The sequence below is a fragment of the Dipodomys spectabilis genome, unplaced genomic scaffold (assembly GCF_019054845.1).
Source record: "Dipodomys spectabilis isolate Male_0828 unplaced genomic scaffold, ASM1905484v1 ptg000069l, whole genome shotgun sequence".
NCBI classification, from domain to species: Eukaryota; Metazoa; Chordata; class Mammalia; order Rodentia; family Heteromyidae; genus Dipodomys; species Dipodomys spectabilis.
Window position 1 is genome coordinate 18,965,912 of NW_024870746.1, and position 17,133 is coordinate 18,983,044.

Sequence of the window (17,133 nt, forward strand, 5' to 3'; positions counted from 1 at the left end):
CTTTCAGCCTCCTGAATAGTTAGGATTACAGGCGTGAGCCACCGGCGCCCGGCTTATATAATACTTTTGGAGATACTTGATCATTTATCTGATTCCAAGGGGGTATATTTTGTCCCGAGTCTCCATAAAAAACCTTTTTAGATGAAAAGACTATAAAGTAGATAATGAATTGTGGCTACTGATGAATTGTAAGACATAATCACCCTCAGGGCTAATGGCTGAAGACCATCTCTAGGGTTGAAGCTAAGCAATTCATACAAATTCAATGTGCTTCTCCCACTTCCTGACATTTAAAATCAAGAAACTAAGTGACAAAAAACTCCACAAAATGGAAAGAAGTCACAAAAGAAATATGAAAAGCAGGAATGAAAGAGAGTGTGTTAGATTTGGACATGGTGAAATTTGAACTATGTAACGAGGGTAAGGAGAGGGAAAATGAGGGAGAATGTTAGAAGGGATGACACTGATCAAGATACATTGTACTAATAAATCCCGAGTTATGGAATTGGAAACACTTTGTACAACTACTAATAATGTTAAAAATAAACAATAAACAATAATTTCAGCTACAAGGCTAGTCCCTGAGATTCACTGCCTTGGGAAATGGGGGCTGCTGTATCTGCACACACCAGCTCAAAACCCAGCTGTTTTCTTTACATTTCTGGCTTCTAACTGAAAATCTGTCATCGTTATAAGAAAATCTAGGGAACAAGATTGACAGTTTCACTTTCCATTTTTGGAAAAATGGAACCCTCTGCAGGAGGGTTGAAAATACACATTCCTGACACTAAACTAGATCCATGAAAATTCCATCAGCCTAACCACTGGGGATAGACCATGCAGGCAACATTGTAGCCTTCCCAAACTAGATTCTCTAGACTGCCCAAAGTCATTAGTATGGAGGCATGGCATTAAGTACATTCACATTGTTGGGCAACCATTATCATCATCTATCTGTAGATAGATTTTTTTTTCCCCCAGTACTGGGGCTTGAACTCAGGTCTTCTTTCTCTTGCTTGGCATTTTCAAGCAAAGCTAGTGTTCTTACAACTTGAGTCACAGTTCCACTTCCAGCTTTTTGATGGTTAATCGGATATAAAAATCTGATGGAGTTTTCTATCTTGATCCTCAAATCTATGCTTCTTCAGTAGCTAAGATTAAGGCATGAGCCACCAGCACCTAGTTGTAGAACTCTATTTTCACATAAGATGTTTTAAATGTAAACATAAAATATTGCTACATACGAAGAAAGTCACACTCATTTTTAATAGTGTCATTTATATTTTACATTTTTGACAGAATTTAGAACATAAAATCAGTTTATTAAGCAAACTTTTAGGCTTCGTTACTTAATAATGACTATACAAAACATTGGCCTCAGGAGTAAAACTCTAAGGTCAATGTGAAAATCTTTTACATTTTGTTTTTAAAGAGAAGTAAGTCAGTACTAAAGGCTCAATTTTATACTCAGGAAAGAGATTTCTGGTAGAAACTGACACTTCCTTTACTGATTAAATCCTATGAAAGCAAGCAAGAGTGAAGGATCTGAGTGTGGCCTGCTCCCCTTTATCACAGGAGGGCCAAGTTTTACCTGGCAAAGCCCCATTCCAGAACTGACTGTCTGATTCAGATAGGGCACAGTGGCTCCATTTAGTGGGCTGGGTAAGAAAGAGTAAGCAATGCTTTTCCAGTCTCTTGCCAGGATTTGGCTAAGTGAAAAGTAGCTGAAGTTAGAGTCAGAACCTAAGGTTTCAGTTGTCCTGTTTCTAAGATAATTTATCTGAAACTATAACTGGTATCCCTTTAGGCTTCTTCAATACAGATTCATAATCTACGTTTCTTTTATGCAAATGCTGCCCCCTATTGCTGTCCTGCAATGGGTGGTTTTGATGCTATTTCTGGAGCAGATGTCGAAGTTTGGGGAACAGTTTCAATGCATTCTGTGTTGTCACTTCTATAACTTCTTCCACTGAGATCCCTTTCACTTGGGCAATATACTCCGCAGAAACAGAAATGTTGGAGGGCTCATTCCTTGTCTGAAACAGAGCAAAGTTTAGACTGCAATCACAATACCATACTCAAGGAAGCAAATCCTTACAGACAGGCTACACAGAAAAAAATGGGTTGATAAGAACAACTGATGAGCCCCTTTTTATTTTTTTACACACACACATATATATTTTATTTTGTTTTATTTTGTGTTGGTCCTGGGGCTTGAACTTGGAGTCTGGGCAGTTGTATCTGAGTTTTTTTATGTTTTGTTTTTTGCTCAAGGCTAGCACTTTGGAGTCTCACAGACTTTCCTGCCCAGGCTGGCTTCAAATCGTGATAGGATTAAAGACATGAGCTACTAGTGCCTGGCTTTTACTTTTTATATTTATTAGCAGTTTTAACTTGGGGCAGGTAGAGAGAGAGAGACAAGTATGGCTGTTATGTTGATTATAGATTCTAAGATTATGTTGCTCCTTATATTTAGTAGCTTTTTTTGTTGATGAAGATTTGTTCTAAGTTTCTCATGGAATATTTCATTTAATCCTCAAAAATAACTCTAAGATAAGTACCATTAGCATTAATATCTCCTTTTAACAGGCAAGAAGGAGTCCTAATCAGCTAGAAAGTAGTCCATCTGAGTTAAGACCCAAGCAATCAGACTTCAGTTTATGCTCCTACCTACTATACTATGGTGGAAACCTTTCGGTGACAGTTTATATCCATGCTTATGATTATTCTGTGATTTCTAACTTTGTATATGTAGCTTTTTCTTTTGTTTTGAGAAAGGCTCATGCTATGTAGCATAGCAAGGCCCTCAAGTGCTGGAATTGTAACCATGAGTTGTCACACTCAGAACAAGTTTCATGATAAAAGTTTACTGAATACCTTGCTACAAACTTGGTTTTTTTTTTTATCAAAGTGACTAAATACAAACATAAAATTCACTTGTTCCTGGTGCCAGTGAGTCATGCCTATAACCTTAGCTACTCAGGAAGTTGAGATCTGAGGATCAGATCTCAGCATAGGCAGGAAAGTCCATGACAATCCTTTCTCCAATTAGCTACTAAAAAGCCAGAAGTAGAGCTGTGGATAAGTGTCCAGGCCCTGAGTTCAAGCCCAAGAACTGGCACCCCAAAAAAACTGAGCTGCAATTGCATTCAAGGTTTATTCCTGAGAAGGGCATCGGTGACTCATGCTTGTAATCCTAGCTATTCAGGAGACTGAGATCTGAAGATCGCAGTTTGAAACGCTAGCCTGGGCAGGAAAGTCTGTGAGACTCTTCAATTGATTACCAAAAAGCTGGGAGTGGAATTGTGGCTCAAGTGGTAAAGCCCTTGCCCTGAGCACAAAAGCTCAGGGACAAGTCCCAGGCCCTGAGGTCAAGCCCCAGGATGGGCTCACACACAGTAAAAATATTATTCCTGTTTAGTAAAAAAACTGTTAGGTCCTTTTCTTTCCATTTTATATTAAACAGGAAGGCAATTCTATACTACCTGTCATACACTCAAATAGAAATAACTGGCATTATACATATACTCCCATTCATGTATCTTTTTCTTTCTTATAAAATGTATAATTAGTTGGCCTTAATCAAATATCCATTTCAATCACAAATAATTATCATTTATTACTAATCATATCTAATCTCTACTGCTTCTAAAAACAATCTGAATTTCAAGTGACAGTTCTCTGGAAGACAGGGAGGAAAAGATCTGGTGGGCAGTCCCAGGTCTTGTTAAATTGCACATTAAGTGTAATAGGCACTATCTAAAGCAAATAAAGCAGAGACTATGGCTCCAGTTTAGAAAATTATAATCTAAGACAGTGATATGAAAAAGTAACAAACTTAAAAATTGACTTTTTGTGGTCTATAATAACAAAATGTTATACTACATTAAAGATCACAAATGTATGTTTTAACCATACTTGTACTGGAAGAAATACGACCTCACTACAATATGCTAATTGAAAGAAGGAAAATTAAGACTGATTGATCACCTACTATAGACCAGCTACTGCTAGACACTTTTACATAGATTACTTCATGTGATACCACAGTCTTTATGGTGTGACATTATTTTATAAATGAATAAATTTCAGAGAGATTAAGTCATATGTATAAAGTCAGCTGGTGGGTAACAGGACTGAAATCTTTCTGATTTCAGACACTGTTTTTACTACACTTACGATTTTTATTATATAAATAGGCTATGCCTCCTATCAAATCCTATTCTCTGGAGTGCAACAATTATTTAGAAAAGAACTCAAACCAAGCAGTAAGATTCCATTGTATTCATACTATAATGAAAAATACAAACTAAAAACAGCACACATGAAAGCTTCAATCTAAATAATGTAGAAATTAGAAAAATACCTGTTTTTCTGGTCCTAGTGCAGGAGAATCTGTCTCTAAGCAGATAGAAGTTAAAGGCAACTGTTTCACAAGCTTCTGCTTCTTAAAGAAAATAAAGTTTAAAGCATGAGAAATGCCTCTTATTTCTGCAAGAATCTAAAAATCATGTTTTATTATTCAACTGGTAAATGCTACCACATGCTTACTACGATCACAATATTTCACTATTAATAGTTATGCTAATATAAACACTCATAGCAAAATATGGCCCAAAGCTTTCAGGGAACCAAAGTGTAGTAATCAAAACAAAAAGTAGGAATTTATCATGTTAAATGGTTACTCCTCTGTACAACTACTTAAAGACAATAAACATATGATAAATAAGGCATATCCAGGCAAGACATTCAAACTTCTGATATCATATATGCCTACTGCATGATCCAAGGACAAGACTAGTTGTTTTCAGTGTTTTTTTTTTTTCTTTTTTTGCGGGTCTTGGGCCTTGAACTCAGAACCTGGGTACTGTCCTTGAACGTCTTTTGCTAAAAGCTAGTGCTTTACCACTTAAATCATAGCACGACTACTGGCTTTTTCTGAGTAGTTTATTGGAAATAAGAATCTCATGGACTTTCTTGCGAGGGCTGGCTTAGACTGTGATCCTCAGATCTCAGCCTCCTGAGTAGCTAGGATTATTGGCCATGTGCGCCCAGCTTTGATGTTTCTTTCTTATCATTTCTCTCTCTCTCTCTCTCTCTCTCTCTCTCTCTCTCCCTCCCTCCCTCTCCCCTCTCTCTTCTCTCCTCTCTCTTTTTCTTCTTCCAGTCATGGTGTTTAAACTCATAACCTAGGCTCTATCATTGGAGCCTCAGCACTACTTCCGATTTTCTGTGGTTGATTGGAGATAAGAGTCTCATAGACTTTCCTGCCTAGGCTGGCTTTGAACCTCAATCATCAGATATCAGCTTCCTGAGCAGCTAGGATTACAGAGTGAGCCAGTCACCAGCACCCACCCTATAAGAATTTTTAAAGAGTGCTGGGAAGGTGGTAGAGTGCTTACCTTGCATGCATGAGGCCCTGGGTTCGATTCCTCAACACCACATAAACAGAAAAAGCTGGAAGTGGCGCTGTGGCTTGAGTGATAGAGTGCTAGCCTTGAGTTCAAGCCCCACAACCAACAAAAAAAAAAAAAAAGAATTTTTAAAGATTGTAATGACCTCAGAACTAAGTTTTGTGTCAGAAAAATTTTATTGTCCTCAGAGTTTTAAAATTTAGCTCTCTGAGCATTTAGGTCTTTGATCCAATGTTGAGGATTTTTTTGTTGGTGGTGGTCATGGGGCTTGAACTTGGGGCCTGGGCGCTCTCCCTGAGCTCTTGTGCTCAAGGCTAATACTCTACCATGTTGAGCCACAGCACTACTTCTGGCTTCCTGGTGATTAACTGGAGGTAAGAGTGTCACAAACTTTTCTAACAGCTGGCTTCAAATCACAATCCTCAGATCTCAGCCTCCTGAGCAGCTAGGATTACAAGCGTGAATAACAGTACCTGGCATTGAGCTAATTTTTATATATGCACATATGTGGTAGAGACTTGAGAATAACTTTTTAAATGTAACTGGAATAGTATAGCAAGAATTTTGTCAACAATTTTCTGGTTTTATCAAGGCTAGGGCTCTACCACTTGAGTCACAGCTCCACTTCTGGCCTTTTTGGTGACTAATTAGAAATACGGTCTCACAGACTTTCCTTACCAGGCTGGTTTTGAACTATGATCCTCAAATCTCAGCCTCCTGAGTAGCTAGGATTACAGATGGGAGCCACCAGCACCTGACATTATATCCTTTTTGGGGGTTGGTTGTGGGGCTTGAATTCAGGGCTTGGGCTCTGTCCTGGAGCTCTTTCACTAAAGGCTAGCATTCTACCACTTGGAGCCACAGCTCCATTTCTAGTTTTCTGGTGGTTAACTAGAGATAAGAGTCTCAGAGACCTTCCTGCCTGGGCTGGCAGGATCTCAGCCTCCTGAGTAGCTAGTATTATAGGCATCAACACCAGCCCTGGCTTACCATATCCTTTCTATGAAATTTTTTTACAGTAAAGTCTTTGGAGACAATAATAAAAATGGCACCTGGCTCAACATTTGTATTTTTAATTGCATTTTACAAAGTGTTGGGTAGGTTTTAATGGAAGAATTTACCTGTCCGCTTCTTATGATGGAAGGCGGGATTGAGAAGAAGAACCCAGCTCTCATTCCTTCCATGGCTATGGATGGCCGACCATCAAACGCATGCAGCAGTACCTTGTCAGCACCTCCCAAATGAAAGACATACCAGAGTTCTAGTTCATTTCCTTAACAAGAGGTCTGTCTCTAATCAAACCCCAAAGGAGATCTGAAACCTTAAGTGGATATTTTTCCCTAGGAACTAACGATGAGATTCTATGCCTTCTAAAGGGTAAGTATATAGTGCACAAAGAGTAAAAAAATACACTCAACCTTTGGAATATAACTATTGAAATTGAATCATAAAATTTAAATTCTTATTTAAGCTTCCTATACCATCAGATTTTTTTCTGTGTTTGTGAATTGTCAAATTATTGTTTTTAACAGAATTTTAGGCAGTCAAGCTGATTTTTCCGATAAAAAAAATGGTAGAAGAAAGAGTCAAATGACTCACAAATTAAATAGTCAAGAGTTGGCCTCAAAAAAACCAATTCAAGCGGGTGCCAGTGGCTCACACCTGTAATCCTAGCTACTCAGGAGGCTGAGATCTGAGGATCAGGGTCAAAGCCAGCCTGGGCAAGAAAGTCCTTGACACTCCTATCTCCAAAAAACCACTAGGAAACTGGAAGTGACACTGTGGCTCAAACGGGAGAGTACTCACGTTGAGCTGAAGAGTGCAGGGACAGCTCCCAAGCCCAGAGTTCAAGCCCCATGACCGACAAAAAGCAAACAAACAATTCAAGCTCCTTTGCTTATGTGATGTTGGGGATCAACAAACCTGGCCTGTCCTAAGTAAGCTCTGTACCACTGGGCTATACTCTTAGCCCTACCAACTTGTTTCTAAAGGATAGTTACTCACTCTAAATTAAAAACCATGCTTTCAGTAATTTCTGAAGAGTTTAGTATTCATCACTGAGAATACAACACTTTCTCAGCCAATTACATTATTATTTGATTACGTTTTTCCAATGGTGAGCTGAAACCACAGTGAGTCATGTAATCAGTTTAGGACACAAGCAACCAATGTGTGCTCTTGTAAGCACAAACCTATACACTGACATGTACTCCTGTGAATTTTTGTCCATGTATAGATGAGTCTTAAAATGCCATGGGTGGCATTGTTTTGAAGTCTGAATAATGATGTATGAGATGTATGCTTGCACTGGGAGCAGCTTGGGATGGTCCACTGCACTTGTATATGTAAGAGCCACATTCTGTACCACCTGTTATCTGTAGCAATAGCCAGAAAACACACACATATAATAACAGTGACCCAAGGTGACTGCGGTGGGTGCCCTTCCTTGCCTATTTTTGCTTTCTCATTAATAAGGTGATTTAAACATCAGAGAAGCTAATTTTTAAATTAAGGAATTTAACCTAGGAACAGGTGACTCATGCCTGTAAGTCTACCTACTCAAGAGATAGAGATCTGAGGGTCAAGGTTTGAAGCCAGCCCAGGCAGACAAATCTATGAGATTCTATTCGTCAATGAATCAGTAAAAAAGCTAGAAGTGGAGGTATGGCTCAAGTAGAAGAGCACTAGCCTTGAGTATAAAAACCAAATGAGAATGCAAGGTCCTGAGTTCAAGCCCAGGTACTGGCAGACATACACACACAAAAATTTTTAATTACTTGATTGAAGTTTTCATTTGCTCTTTCCTGGCCTGATAAATGTATAAAATCTTTGTAAACACTAGTCTGATGGGCAAGATCACCTTAGCTGATTTCTACCTCTACTCTTGCCCCATTAAGATTAAAATATAGTTTTCTCTATGGAACACTGAACTAAAATTGTGAAACTTGAACATTAGGCACAATTTTCTCTAAATACCTTGTTCATGTAAGAGGCTGATAGTAGGTCTTCCAGCTGAGCGTGAGTGGACATTTCTGTTTAACAACAACATTCTTTTTAATTTTGAAAATACTGCTTAAACCTGAAGTATCACAAAAATATTATTTTAATGTATTAAAATAATGCAGAGAAAAAGGGATAGGGCTCCATTTCAGGAGGACTCTGTGATTATTATTTAATTTGCTATTTTTTGCTGAACTTGGGGCTTGAACTTTTTGCTGAACTTTTTGGGGCTTGGGCACTGTCCCTGACTCTCTTTGTGCTCAAGGCTAGCACTCTACTACTTGAGCCACAGTGCCACTTCCGGCTTTTTCTGAGTAGTGTATTAGAGATAAAAGTTTCAGAGACCTTCCTGCCCAGGCTGGCTTCAAACTGCAATTCTCAGATCTCCGCCTCCTGAGTAGCTAGGAATACAGACATGAACTACCAGCATGGTCTCAAAAAACCAATTCAAGCTCCTCAATACCACATAAACAAACCTGCCCATGATAGGTAAGCTCTTTACCACTAGGCTATAAACTCATTCCTCCTAACTCCAGTTTCTAAAGGATAGTTACTCACTCTGAATTAAAAACCATGTTTTTTTGCTATTAGCACAGAAAGATGATTAATTAACCTACAAAGGCAAGTTTAGTCTTTTGGCTAACTGGACCTGTCTGATTAAGACTTGTCTTTGCTCTTCTTTCTGTTCTTGAGTGCCAGCAAATCTGGGGGAGAAATCTAGTCCAACCTATAACAGAAAAAGAAGAGAATTAGACATTTATGATTTAATGACCACCCCTCAAAGAGGTACTAACACCTACTAAAGATATAACATGAGCCACAAATGGGAGCCACATGTGGCTTTACACTTTCTAGTAGTCACATTAAAAATAACAAAAATGAAATTAAATAATATCCTTTAACCCACTAGATCTAAAATACTACTTAATTTGTAATCAATGTAAACATTTGAGTTATTTTACATCTTTTTGGGGAGGGAGAACTAAAAGTTTGAAATCTAATTTTAGCACATCTGAATTTAGAGCACTCATATTTCAAGTGTTCACTGCACTGGACAGTAGAGTTCAGATATCTACTTTCTTTGATACAATTTTCGATGCATTCTATAACCTACGTTCTAAATTTAATCATTATTCTTATCTTTTATCTTCAATAAGAAATGGTATTTTTACTAAATGATTAAAATTACCATTATAATTTAAACAAAATGGTCCTTAGTTGAAAATGCTAGTCTACTTAAACTTGCTTTAAAATTACTTGTGAACGGATATATATATATAAAATTTCAACTCACCAGAGCAATAACCCATATTTAATTTAAACAAAAGAAATACTCTTAGCTTGGATTTTTCCTTCTAAGATAAGCCAATGTTAGGCTTTGTATAGTTTCATCCCCAAACATTCTTGTTTTTTGTTTTGTTTTTGCCAGTTATGGGGCCTGAGCTCTGGGCCTGGGCGCTGTCCCTCAGCTCTTCAGCTCAAGGCTAGCACTCTACCACTTGAGCCACTTCTGGCGCGACTTCTGGCTTTTTCTGTTTATGTGGTGCTGAGGAATCGAACCCAGGGCCTCATGCATGCAAGGCAAGCACTCTACCACTGAGCCACCTTCCCAGCCCTCAACCCCAAACATTCTTGCTTACTGACAAAATACCAGTAAGTTACTAGTTAGCTGAAGCCAGGTGAACATAATTATCCAAGTCAGTGACAGTCACTAAAACTGAACTAAGGGCTACTCTCATATGTCGTATGCAGATCTAGATTAGAAGTTATTTTGTCAGCTGATGGGTCTTTACCTCTCCAATTGCCAACAACCGATCCTTATAATTCTCAATAATAGGTAAAGCTACATCCAAATCCTAGGAGAGAAAAAAATTGTATTTGTTAATATGCATAGAGAAAAGATGTAATAGTCAATAAGCATCTATTATGTGCCTATGCTACACTAGTGCTTCACATACATTTAATACATTGTGACTAGCTCTACTTATAAATCTAAGTAAAAACACATCACACATTTATCCAGGTTATAAAACTATGACTTTTTATGAAGATTTCCACTACACATTGCCTCCTGTGTAGGAGGCTTCTCTGACAGGAGGTATGATTTGGATTTCTTGGAACAGCTAAGAAAAGTGAGCCACCAGGTGATCACTGCACTTGAGCTCTGGGGAATGCCCTGTGCTCTGCTCTCTTAGAGTACTACTGGTAATGAATTTATAGTAGCAATAATCTCATACTTCCTCTGTTCTTTATTTCACTGATCTCTCTTGTCTTTATGGTCTACTGAAGGAACCTTGTACACTGGACTTTATTCATTCCACCTTTCTCCCATGTAAGAGTATCAACCCAGTCACAGTTCACTTCTAATGCAGGGAAAAACCAGTCATATGGAAAATGGCTTGTGGGTAACTTTTAAACTACTTTGTGGGGGAAAAAAAAGGTTATAATTGTTTTCCAAAAAGGAAAAAACTTTTTATTTCTGTAATATGTGCACTGCAAAGTACTTCTACTGAGGATCATCAGAACAAAAGAGAGTTAAGAAGGAGGTAAAAATATAGTAGATAGCCCTCATTTCTTATGTTTATTATATTTTAAGGCTACAAATAAGCTAATAATTTATATAATCCTGAGCCTCTAGATTATTTCAGTTTTTCTCTACTACCAACAATATCAAAACAAACATCTTTATGAAAGATGGTGGAGTTTTTTTTCTCTTGGATTATTTTTCTTAGAATATAAATTAGAAAGCCGGGCGCCAGTGGCTTACCCCTGTAATCCTAGCTACTCAGGAGGCTGAGATCTGAGGATCATGGTTCAAAACCAGCTCAAGCAGGAAAGTCAGCGAGACTCTTATCTCCAATAAACCACTAGAAAGCCAGAAGTGGCGCGGTGGCTTAAGCGGTAGAGTACTCCCCTTGAGCTGAAGAGTGCAGGGACAGCACCCAAGCCCAGAGTTCAAGCCCCACAACCAACAACAATAACAAAAAAAGAATATAAATTAGAAATAGAAAGGTTACTAGGGCAAAAGTTATTATTTTTAATGGTTTTTGTTTTGTATGACTGGTTACCTTTAATGTGACACTTCTTTGGTCTTCTGGTGAAAGTCCTTGAACTGGGTGAACACCCAAACATGGCAGGATGAACCCTTTGTACCTAAAAATGTACAACAAATTAAGAAGCAGGAACAGTTTTCTAGGAGACTATAATGTCACTTGAACAAATACAAAAAACTCTCTTGTTAGGGCTATGATGTTGTGCCCTTCTCCCATCCTCATTCTCTTTCAAAACGTATCTGGGTAGCTCATATCTGTAATCATAGCTACTCAGAAGGTTGAGATATAATTACTGCAATTCAAAGTCAGCCCAGGTAGGAAAAGTCTCTGAGACTCTGAGACTTCAATTAACCACAAAGAAGCAGGAAGTAGGGGTATGGCTCAAGTGGTAAGAGTGCCAGTTCTGAGCAAAAAAAGCCAAGTGAGGACAAAAGGCCCCGAGTCCAAGCCCCAGTATAGACACAAAAATAAAATGGATCTTTGACATTGTAAATCAAACAGTAGATTTATTAGAAGTTCTTTTTCTTTCTCTTTTGGCAGTACTGGGACTTGAACTCAGGACCTGGTGCTATCACTTGAGCCATGCCTCCTGACCTATCAGGAGCTTTTTTTTTTGGGGGGGGGGGTCCAGTCGTGGGGCCTGAACTCTGGGCCTGGGCGCTGTCCCTCAGCTCTTCAGCTCAAGGCTAGCGCTCTACCACTTGAGCCACAGCACCACTTTCGGCTTTTTTTCTTTTTGTTTATGTGGTGCTGAGGAATCGAACCCAGGGCCTCATGCATGCAAGGCAAGCACTCTACCACTGAGCCACCTTCCCAGGCCCCCAGGAGCTCTTTATAATCATAAAATCTTGTGATGGCAGCCATCTATAGAGTTTCAGTGTTTGAAAGACTAATGGGTGAAAATTGCCTGAATCTGTGAATTCAAGACCACCTTGGGCAATACAGCAAACAAAACAAAATTCTTAATTAAAAGTAGCACCTTTCTGAAAGTTGTATAATCTTTTCAAATTCTCCTGAATGTTCAGCAACTGCCACAAGGGCCATAATGTTGGCCTGAAAAAGAGAAATGGAGACACACACACATACACACATACACACACAGAGAGGGGTCGGGGCGGGGGGGAAGAGAGCCAAATAATACTTATGTTTCATATAAATTAAATAAACATTTAGAATTTCTGTATATTTTATTATTCTTGTTCACCCAAGAGCTCTAGTAATAATATAAAAATGGCAACCACTGAGTACTTACTATGTCTAGGCCCTGAATATAATGCTATCTCATTGAATCTGAGTTGAATTCAGAAGTCACAAGTAATTGAATCAAAAGTCAGAGTTCTGGATAGAGTCATTAGGCCTATGTGATTAATTAGGGCACAAAGCCCATGTACCTAATGAATGAACCGCCACAGTAAAACCTGGCTATATGTAAAAACTGGCAACCCCTTCAAGGATCTGTCATTTTCTGAGAAAAGTCAAATTGCTAGCTGCAGTTAACTTCATGAACACAACTAAAATAAGCTTCATTTTTTCTAACAAATCAAAATGTTTGAGATAGTTTTTACAATATATCCCAGATCTCCTAATGCTGTGGATTTAAGAAATAACAGATGGATGCACCAATCCATTCTTTAATGTAAGCAAGGTAGCCACAGGAATGTGTTTTGTTCCCCGCCCCCCCCCCCCCCCCCCCCCCCCCCCCCCCCCCCCCGCCCCCCCAGGGCTGAGGACGGAACCCAGGGCCTTGCCCGGTTGGGCGCACTTCCGCTGGGCTAAACCCCCAGCCCCAGGAACTTGTTTTGAACTCATACTAACCTGTCCTCTATCCCTTCACTACTTTGTGTCTTGAGACTAGTTACAAATTTCTAGGCCTTAGTTTCATCTATCAAACAGAGCTGTAAAATAGTAGCTTTCTCAGAAGTCTTAGATTAGTGCCTAACAGATAGTAACCACTTATAAATGCTACTTGCTTATCATATGGTAGGGATGTAACCACATAATATCAAGCTAAAATAACTTGAAAGTAGCAGAGAGCAAAAACAAAAAAAAAAGGAGGGCAATTTTATAGATACTGACTTACTTTCTTGGCTTTCTCCAACACATGATCCAGATCCTAAAATAATCATAAGTAATCACAATTATTTTAGGCGAATAAGCAACCTGTCTTTGTCTGTGTATATAAATGTAGTTGAGACATCATAAAAGTGGATCAAAGTGAAGAGACTACACTGACCTAGCTCCTCTTTACTCTTTCAGTAGTCTGGCCCTTGCTCCTAATGCATTAAATAGATGCCTCTAATAATAAAGGACACTCCTCTGTCTCTCTCTTACTCCACTCCACTCTTCAGCAGCTTTTGGATCCCTCAATTATCTACTCTTTGCTACTTGTCCTATTTCCCATTCTTGGCTTCTACAACTTCATCTCTCCCTGGTGGTTACTTTCCAGTCTCCTTGACTGGCTCTCCTCTGTCTTTCTGATTTGGGGACCCTCTGCTCTTCTCTCTACATTTGCCTGAAGTGATTTCATCTATTCTCGTGGTTTTAAATATCATTATGTAGAATGCCCAACTTCTATCTGTAACTTGTAATTCTCCCCCGAAATCATGATTCACATTTAAAAACGGTTATGTAATCTCTCCACTGTGGTGGGATCAGGCTTTCCAATATGTCCTGATATAAATCTTCTCTCCCTACACACTATCCTTTTTGCCCACCTTCCCATTTCCATTCATTCTTGGTCTTCATTTCTGTAAACAGCTCCAAGGTCCTCCCTAAAAGCACAAGCTAAACATCTGAGTCATCTTAGATCCCGCCTTTATCTTTGCTTCCATATCTAATTTCTCAGCAGGTACTGCAGATTTCATTTCTAAAATAGACCTTGAAGCCAGATGCTGATGGCTCATGTCTGTAATACTAGCTACTCAGGAGACTAAGATATGAGGATTACGGTTCAAAACCAGCTCCAGCAGGAAAGTCCATAAGGCTCTAACCTCCAATTAACCATCAGAAACTGGAAATAGTGCTTTGGCTCAAAGTGATACAGTGCTAGCCTTGAGCAGAAAAGCTCAAGAGACAGCACCCAGGCCCTGAGTACAAACCTCACAATGGACAATAAAATAAAATAAAATAAAAAAGAATATGTATCTTGAATACATTTATTTCCCTCCAATTCCCCTGCTGTCATCCTGGTACTTAACCATTATGGTGCCAAAACTTCTTAATTGTCTATCATCCATTTCCCACACGGCAGCAAAATGGTCTTCAAATGGATATTAGATCTTGTCAGCTCCCCCCCCACCTTTTACCACCAGCTTTTGTTAACAACAGAAACCTTAATGGATTTGAATTGTGCTTCTCATGTGATCCAAATTTATTATAGATTTATGTCATACATCCCCTACAAAGTTCTCCAGTGTCGTTTCATTCCATTATTTTTCTACTTCTTCAGGGTCATCCAGCTTTATGGTAACTAGGCCAAATTCTATCCTGTCTAGCAGAGGGTGGGGAGCGAGGGGTTGGGGGGGGCTACCACCTGCCTGCTTTCCTCACCCAGTAGTCACCCCCTTGCTTGGCTAACTGGCTCCCTAGCCTTAAATATCACCTCCTAAACTTCCCCCCTGAAATACCCACTTCTCAATTATCTTTTGTTCGCTAACTCAGTGTGTATAACGGTGTGTTTCTGTGTTTTATTCTTTGGTTTGCTTCTCTCCCCCAGTAGACCTGGAGTTCACGTGTCTCAGATGAGGAGTCCGGTAAACGGAGGGCTGGAATAAACAGGGGAGACAGGGGAAAGGGCTCCAGAAACCACAAGCACAAGCTCTGTGGAGCTCAGAAAGAAGAATCAGTTAGGATTGAAGCGCAACAAGAAATCCGTCAGGTCGCAGGGGCAGAGAGCAGGGCCTCTGAGAAGATAATCTGGGTTAAGGGCCGGGACCTCCCCACTCCCCCGAGTCTCGCCCCGCTCTCACGTACGCTGTCAAAGTCCGGGGCAGAGAGATGGCAGTGGCAGTCCACCAGGCCCAAGCCTACCGCCCTCATGACAGCTCCTGAGACACGCCTGCGAGTCGGGCCGGAGAGCCGGCTGGACCCAGCACTGGAACCGGAAACGGCACCGGAACGTGGTGGCGGTAGCGGCTGGTGTTTCCGGCCGGACGCACGCTCCTGGCACCACCAGGAACTCTTCCTTCCGCTTTCGGAGTCCCCGCCCATAGTTCAAACGGGGAAGATGGCGGCTTTTCCCGGGGTTGTGGATACCGCTACTCCGCAGGACGAAGAGACCGTGGCCGGGACGGCCCGTCAGGCCTCGGCCTCGGCCCGTCCCCGAGAAGACTTCCGGGTGCTCTGCACCTCGAAGCGGGCCGTGGAGGAAGTGCTAGAGCTGTGCGGCCGCTTTGTGCAGCAGCTCGGGGACGCGCTGCCGGAGGAGATCCGGGAGCTGGCGCTGCGGGACATGCAGTGGGTACGGGCCGCGGCCGCCCCTCGCTCGATCTCTCCCCACCCCACACCCCGGGACCCTCGTTTGACCTCTCTACCCCAGGCCCCAGGAAGGACCCTGCGCCAGGGAACCCCTACGTCGGGGTAGTTACAGGGGTCCCCCTGCCTTGTAAACTGGAGCCCGAGAATCGCGAATGGGGAGGAGGACATGGATGGCCGTGTCGCCCGGTGTTATTAATTACTTAGGCCCGCGCTGTGCAGTAGACATACAATGCGAGCCACACGGGTGTAATGTTAAAAGTTAGAGGAAATGGGCGGAATTAACAGAAATACAGTCTGTTCTTCATTCCAGCATGCACAGTGATAATGGACACATGAATGAGGCGTTGTGCCTTGTGCGTTTGATAGTAAGTTTCCTAATTGGTGACTTTTATTTACAGCGCATCTCCTTTCAGACTGGCTGTCGTTCTAAGTGCTCAATAAGTACGAAGTGGTTAGTGGCTTCGCTGGTGAAGAGCGCAGGCATATAGACTGAGGAAGTTTTCAGGAAACGGTAATCCTGGAAGTCAGCCTGAGATCGGACTTTTGCGTATTTTGAACATCTGAATAGAGCAAAAAAAAAAAAAAAAGTTTAATAGGTCTAAAATAAATGAAGTTGTCTTTGGTTATAAACTTCACCAAGATCACAGCTTGGTTCTTATAACGCATTTCCTCTTCTAAAACATTTTCCGAAGCCCTCAGGATGATCGTTTTGGGGAAAGACACAAGAAATTGAAGGTTTGCTCCTGATCATCAGAAAGTACACAGTATAAGTACCTAAAAGGCAGAAGCTTAATATAGTAGCATACATGCTGAAAAGATAGTATTGATAGGACTGTGCAACAAATATTACAAAGACCATTGTATTGTTGTAAGAATTCTTTTTTTTTTTTTTTTTTTGGGTCCAGTCGTGGGGCCTGAACTCTGGGCCTGGGCATTGTCTCTCAGCTCTTCAGCTCAAGGCTAGCGCTCTACCACTTGAGCCACCGCACCACTTTGGGCTTTTTTTTTTTCTTTTTGCTTATGTGGTGCTGAGGAATCGAACCCAGGGCCTCCTGCATGAAAGGCAAACGCTCTACCACTGAGCCATCTTCCCAGCCACTGTTGTAAGAATTCTTAACATTAAGAATTTTACTTTGTAAGCCAGGTGCTGGTGGCTCATACTTGTGTTCTTAGTTATCAAGATGCTGAGA

General features: G+C 40.5%; 2 protein-coding genes across 4 annotated transcripts in view; one reads left to right on the forward strand and one right to left on the reverse strand.

The window, feature by feature from the left end:
• Positions 1-1,247: 1,247 nt before the first annotated feature.
• Tatdn3 (TatD DNase domain containing 3) lies at positions 1,248-15,552 on the reverse strand. Of its 3 annotated transcripts, none has more exons than XM_042681861.1 (10): positions 15,440-15,552; positions 13,548-13,580; positions 12,447-12,520; positions 11,483-11,567; positions 10,208-10,270; positions 9,032-9,141; positions 8,391-8,446; positions 6,536-6,648; positions 4,367-4,444; positions 1,248-2,036 (listed from the first exon to the last, which is right to left on the reverse strand). In XM_042681861.1, the coding sequence occupies exons 1-10, from the start codon at positions 15,503-15,505 to the stop codon at positions 1,893-1,895; spliced, it is 822 nt and encodes a 273-aa protein (XP_042537795.1). In that variant the 5' UTR covers positions 15,506-15,552; the 3' UTR covers positions 1,248-1,892. The 3 variants fall into 3 exon arrangements, with proteins under 3 accessions (XP_042537795.1, XP_042537794.1, XP_042537796.1); XM_042681860.1 differs by having other exon boundaries at positions 4,367-4,447; XM_042681862.1 differs by lacking the exon at positions 6,536-6,648 and having other exon boundaries at positions 1,944-2,036; positions 4,367-4,447.
• A 104-nt stretch (positions 15,553-15,656) lies between these two features.
• The window catches only part of Nsl1 (NSL1 component of MIS12 kinetochore complex), a 29,595-nt gene continuing 28,118 nt past the window's right edge, over positions 15,657-17,133 (forward strand). The window contains exon 1 of the mRNA XM_042681857.1: positions 15,657-15,926. Coding sequence (XP_042537791.1) covers positions 15,693-15,926 — 234 coding nt within the window. The 5' untranslated portion in view covers positions 15,657-15,692. The remainder of the gene's footprint in view (positions 15,927-17,133) is intronic.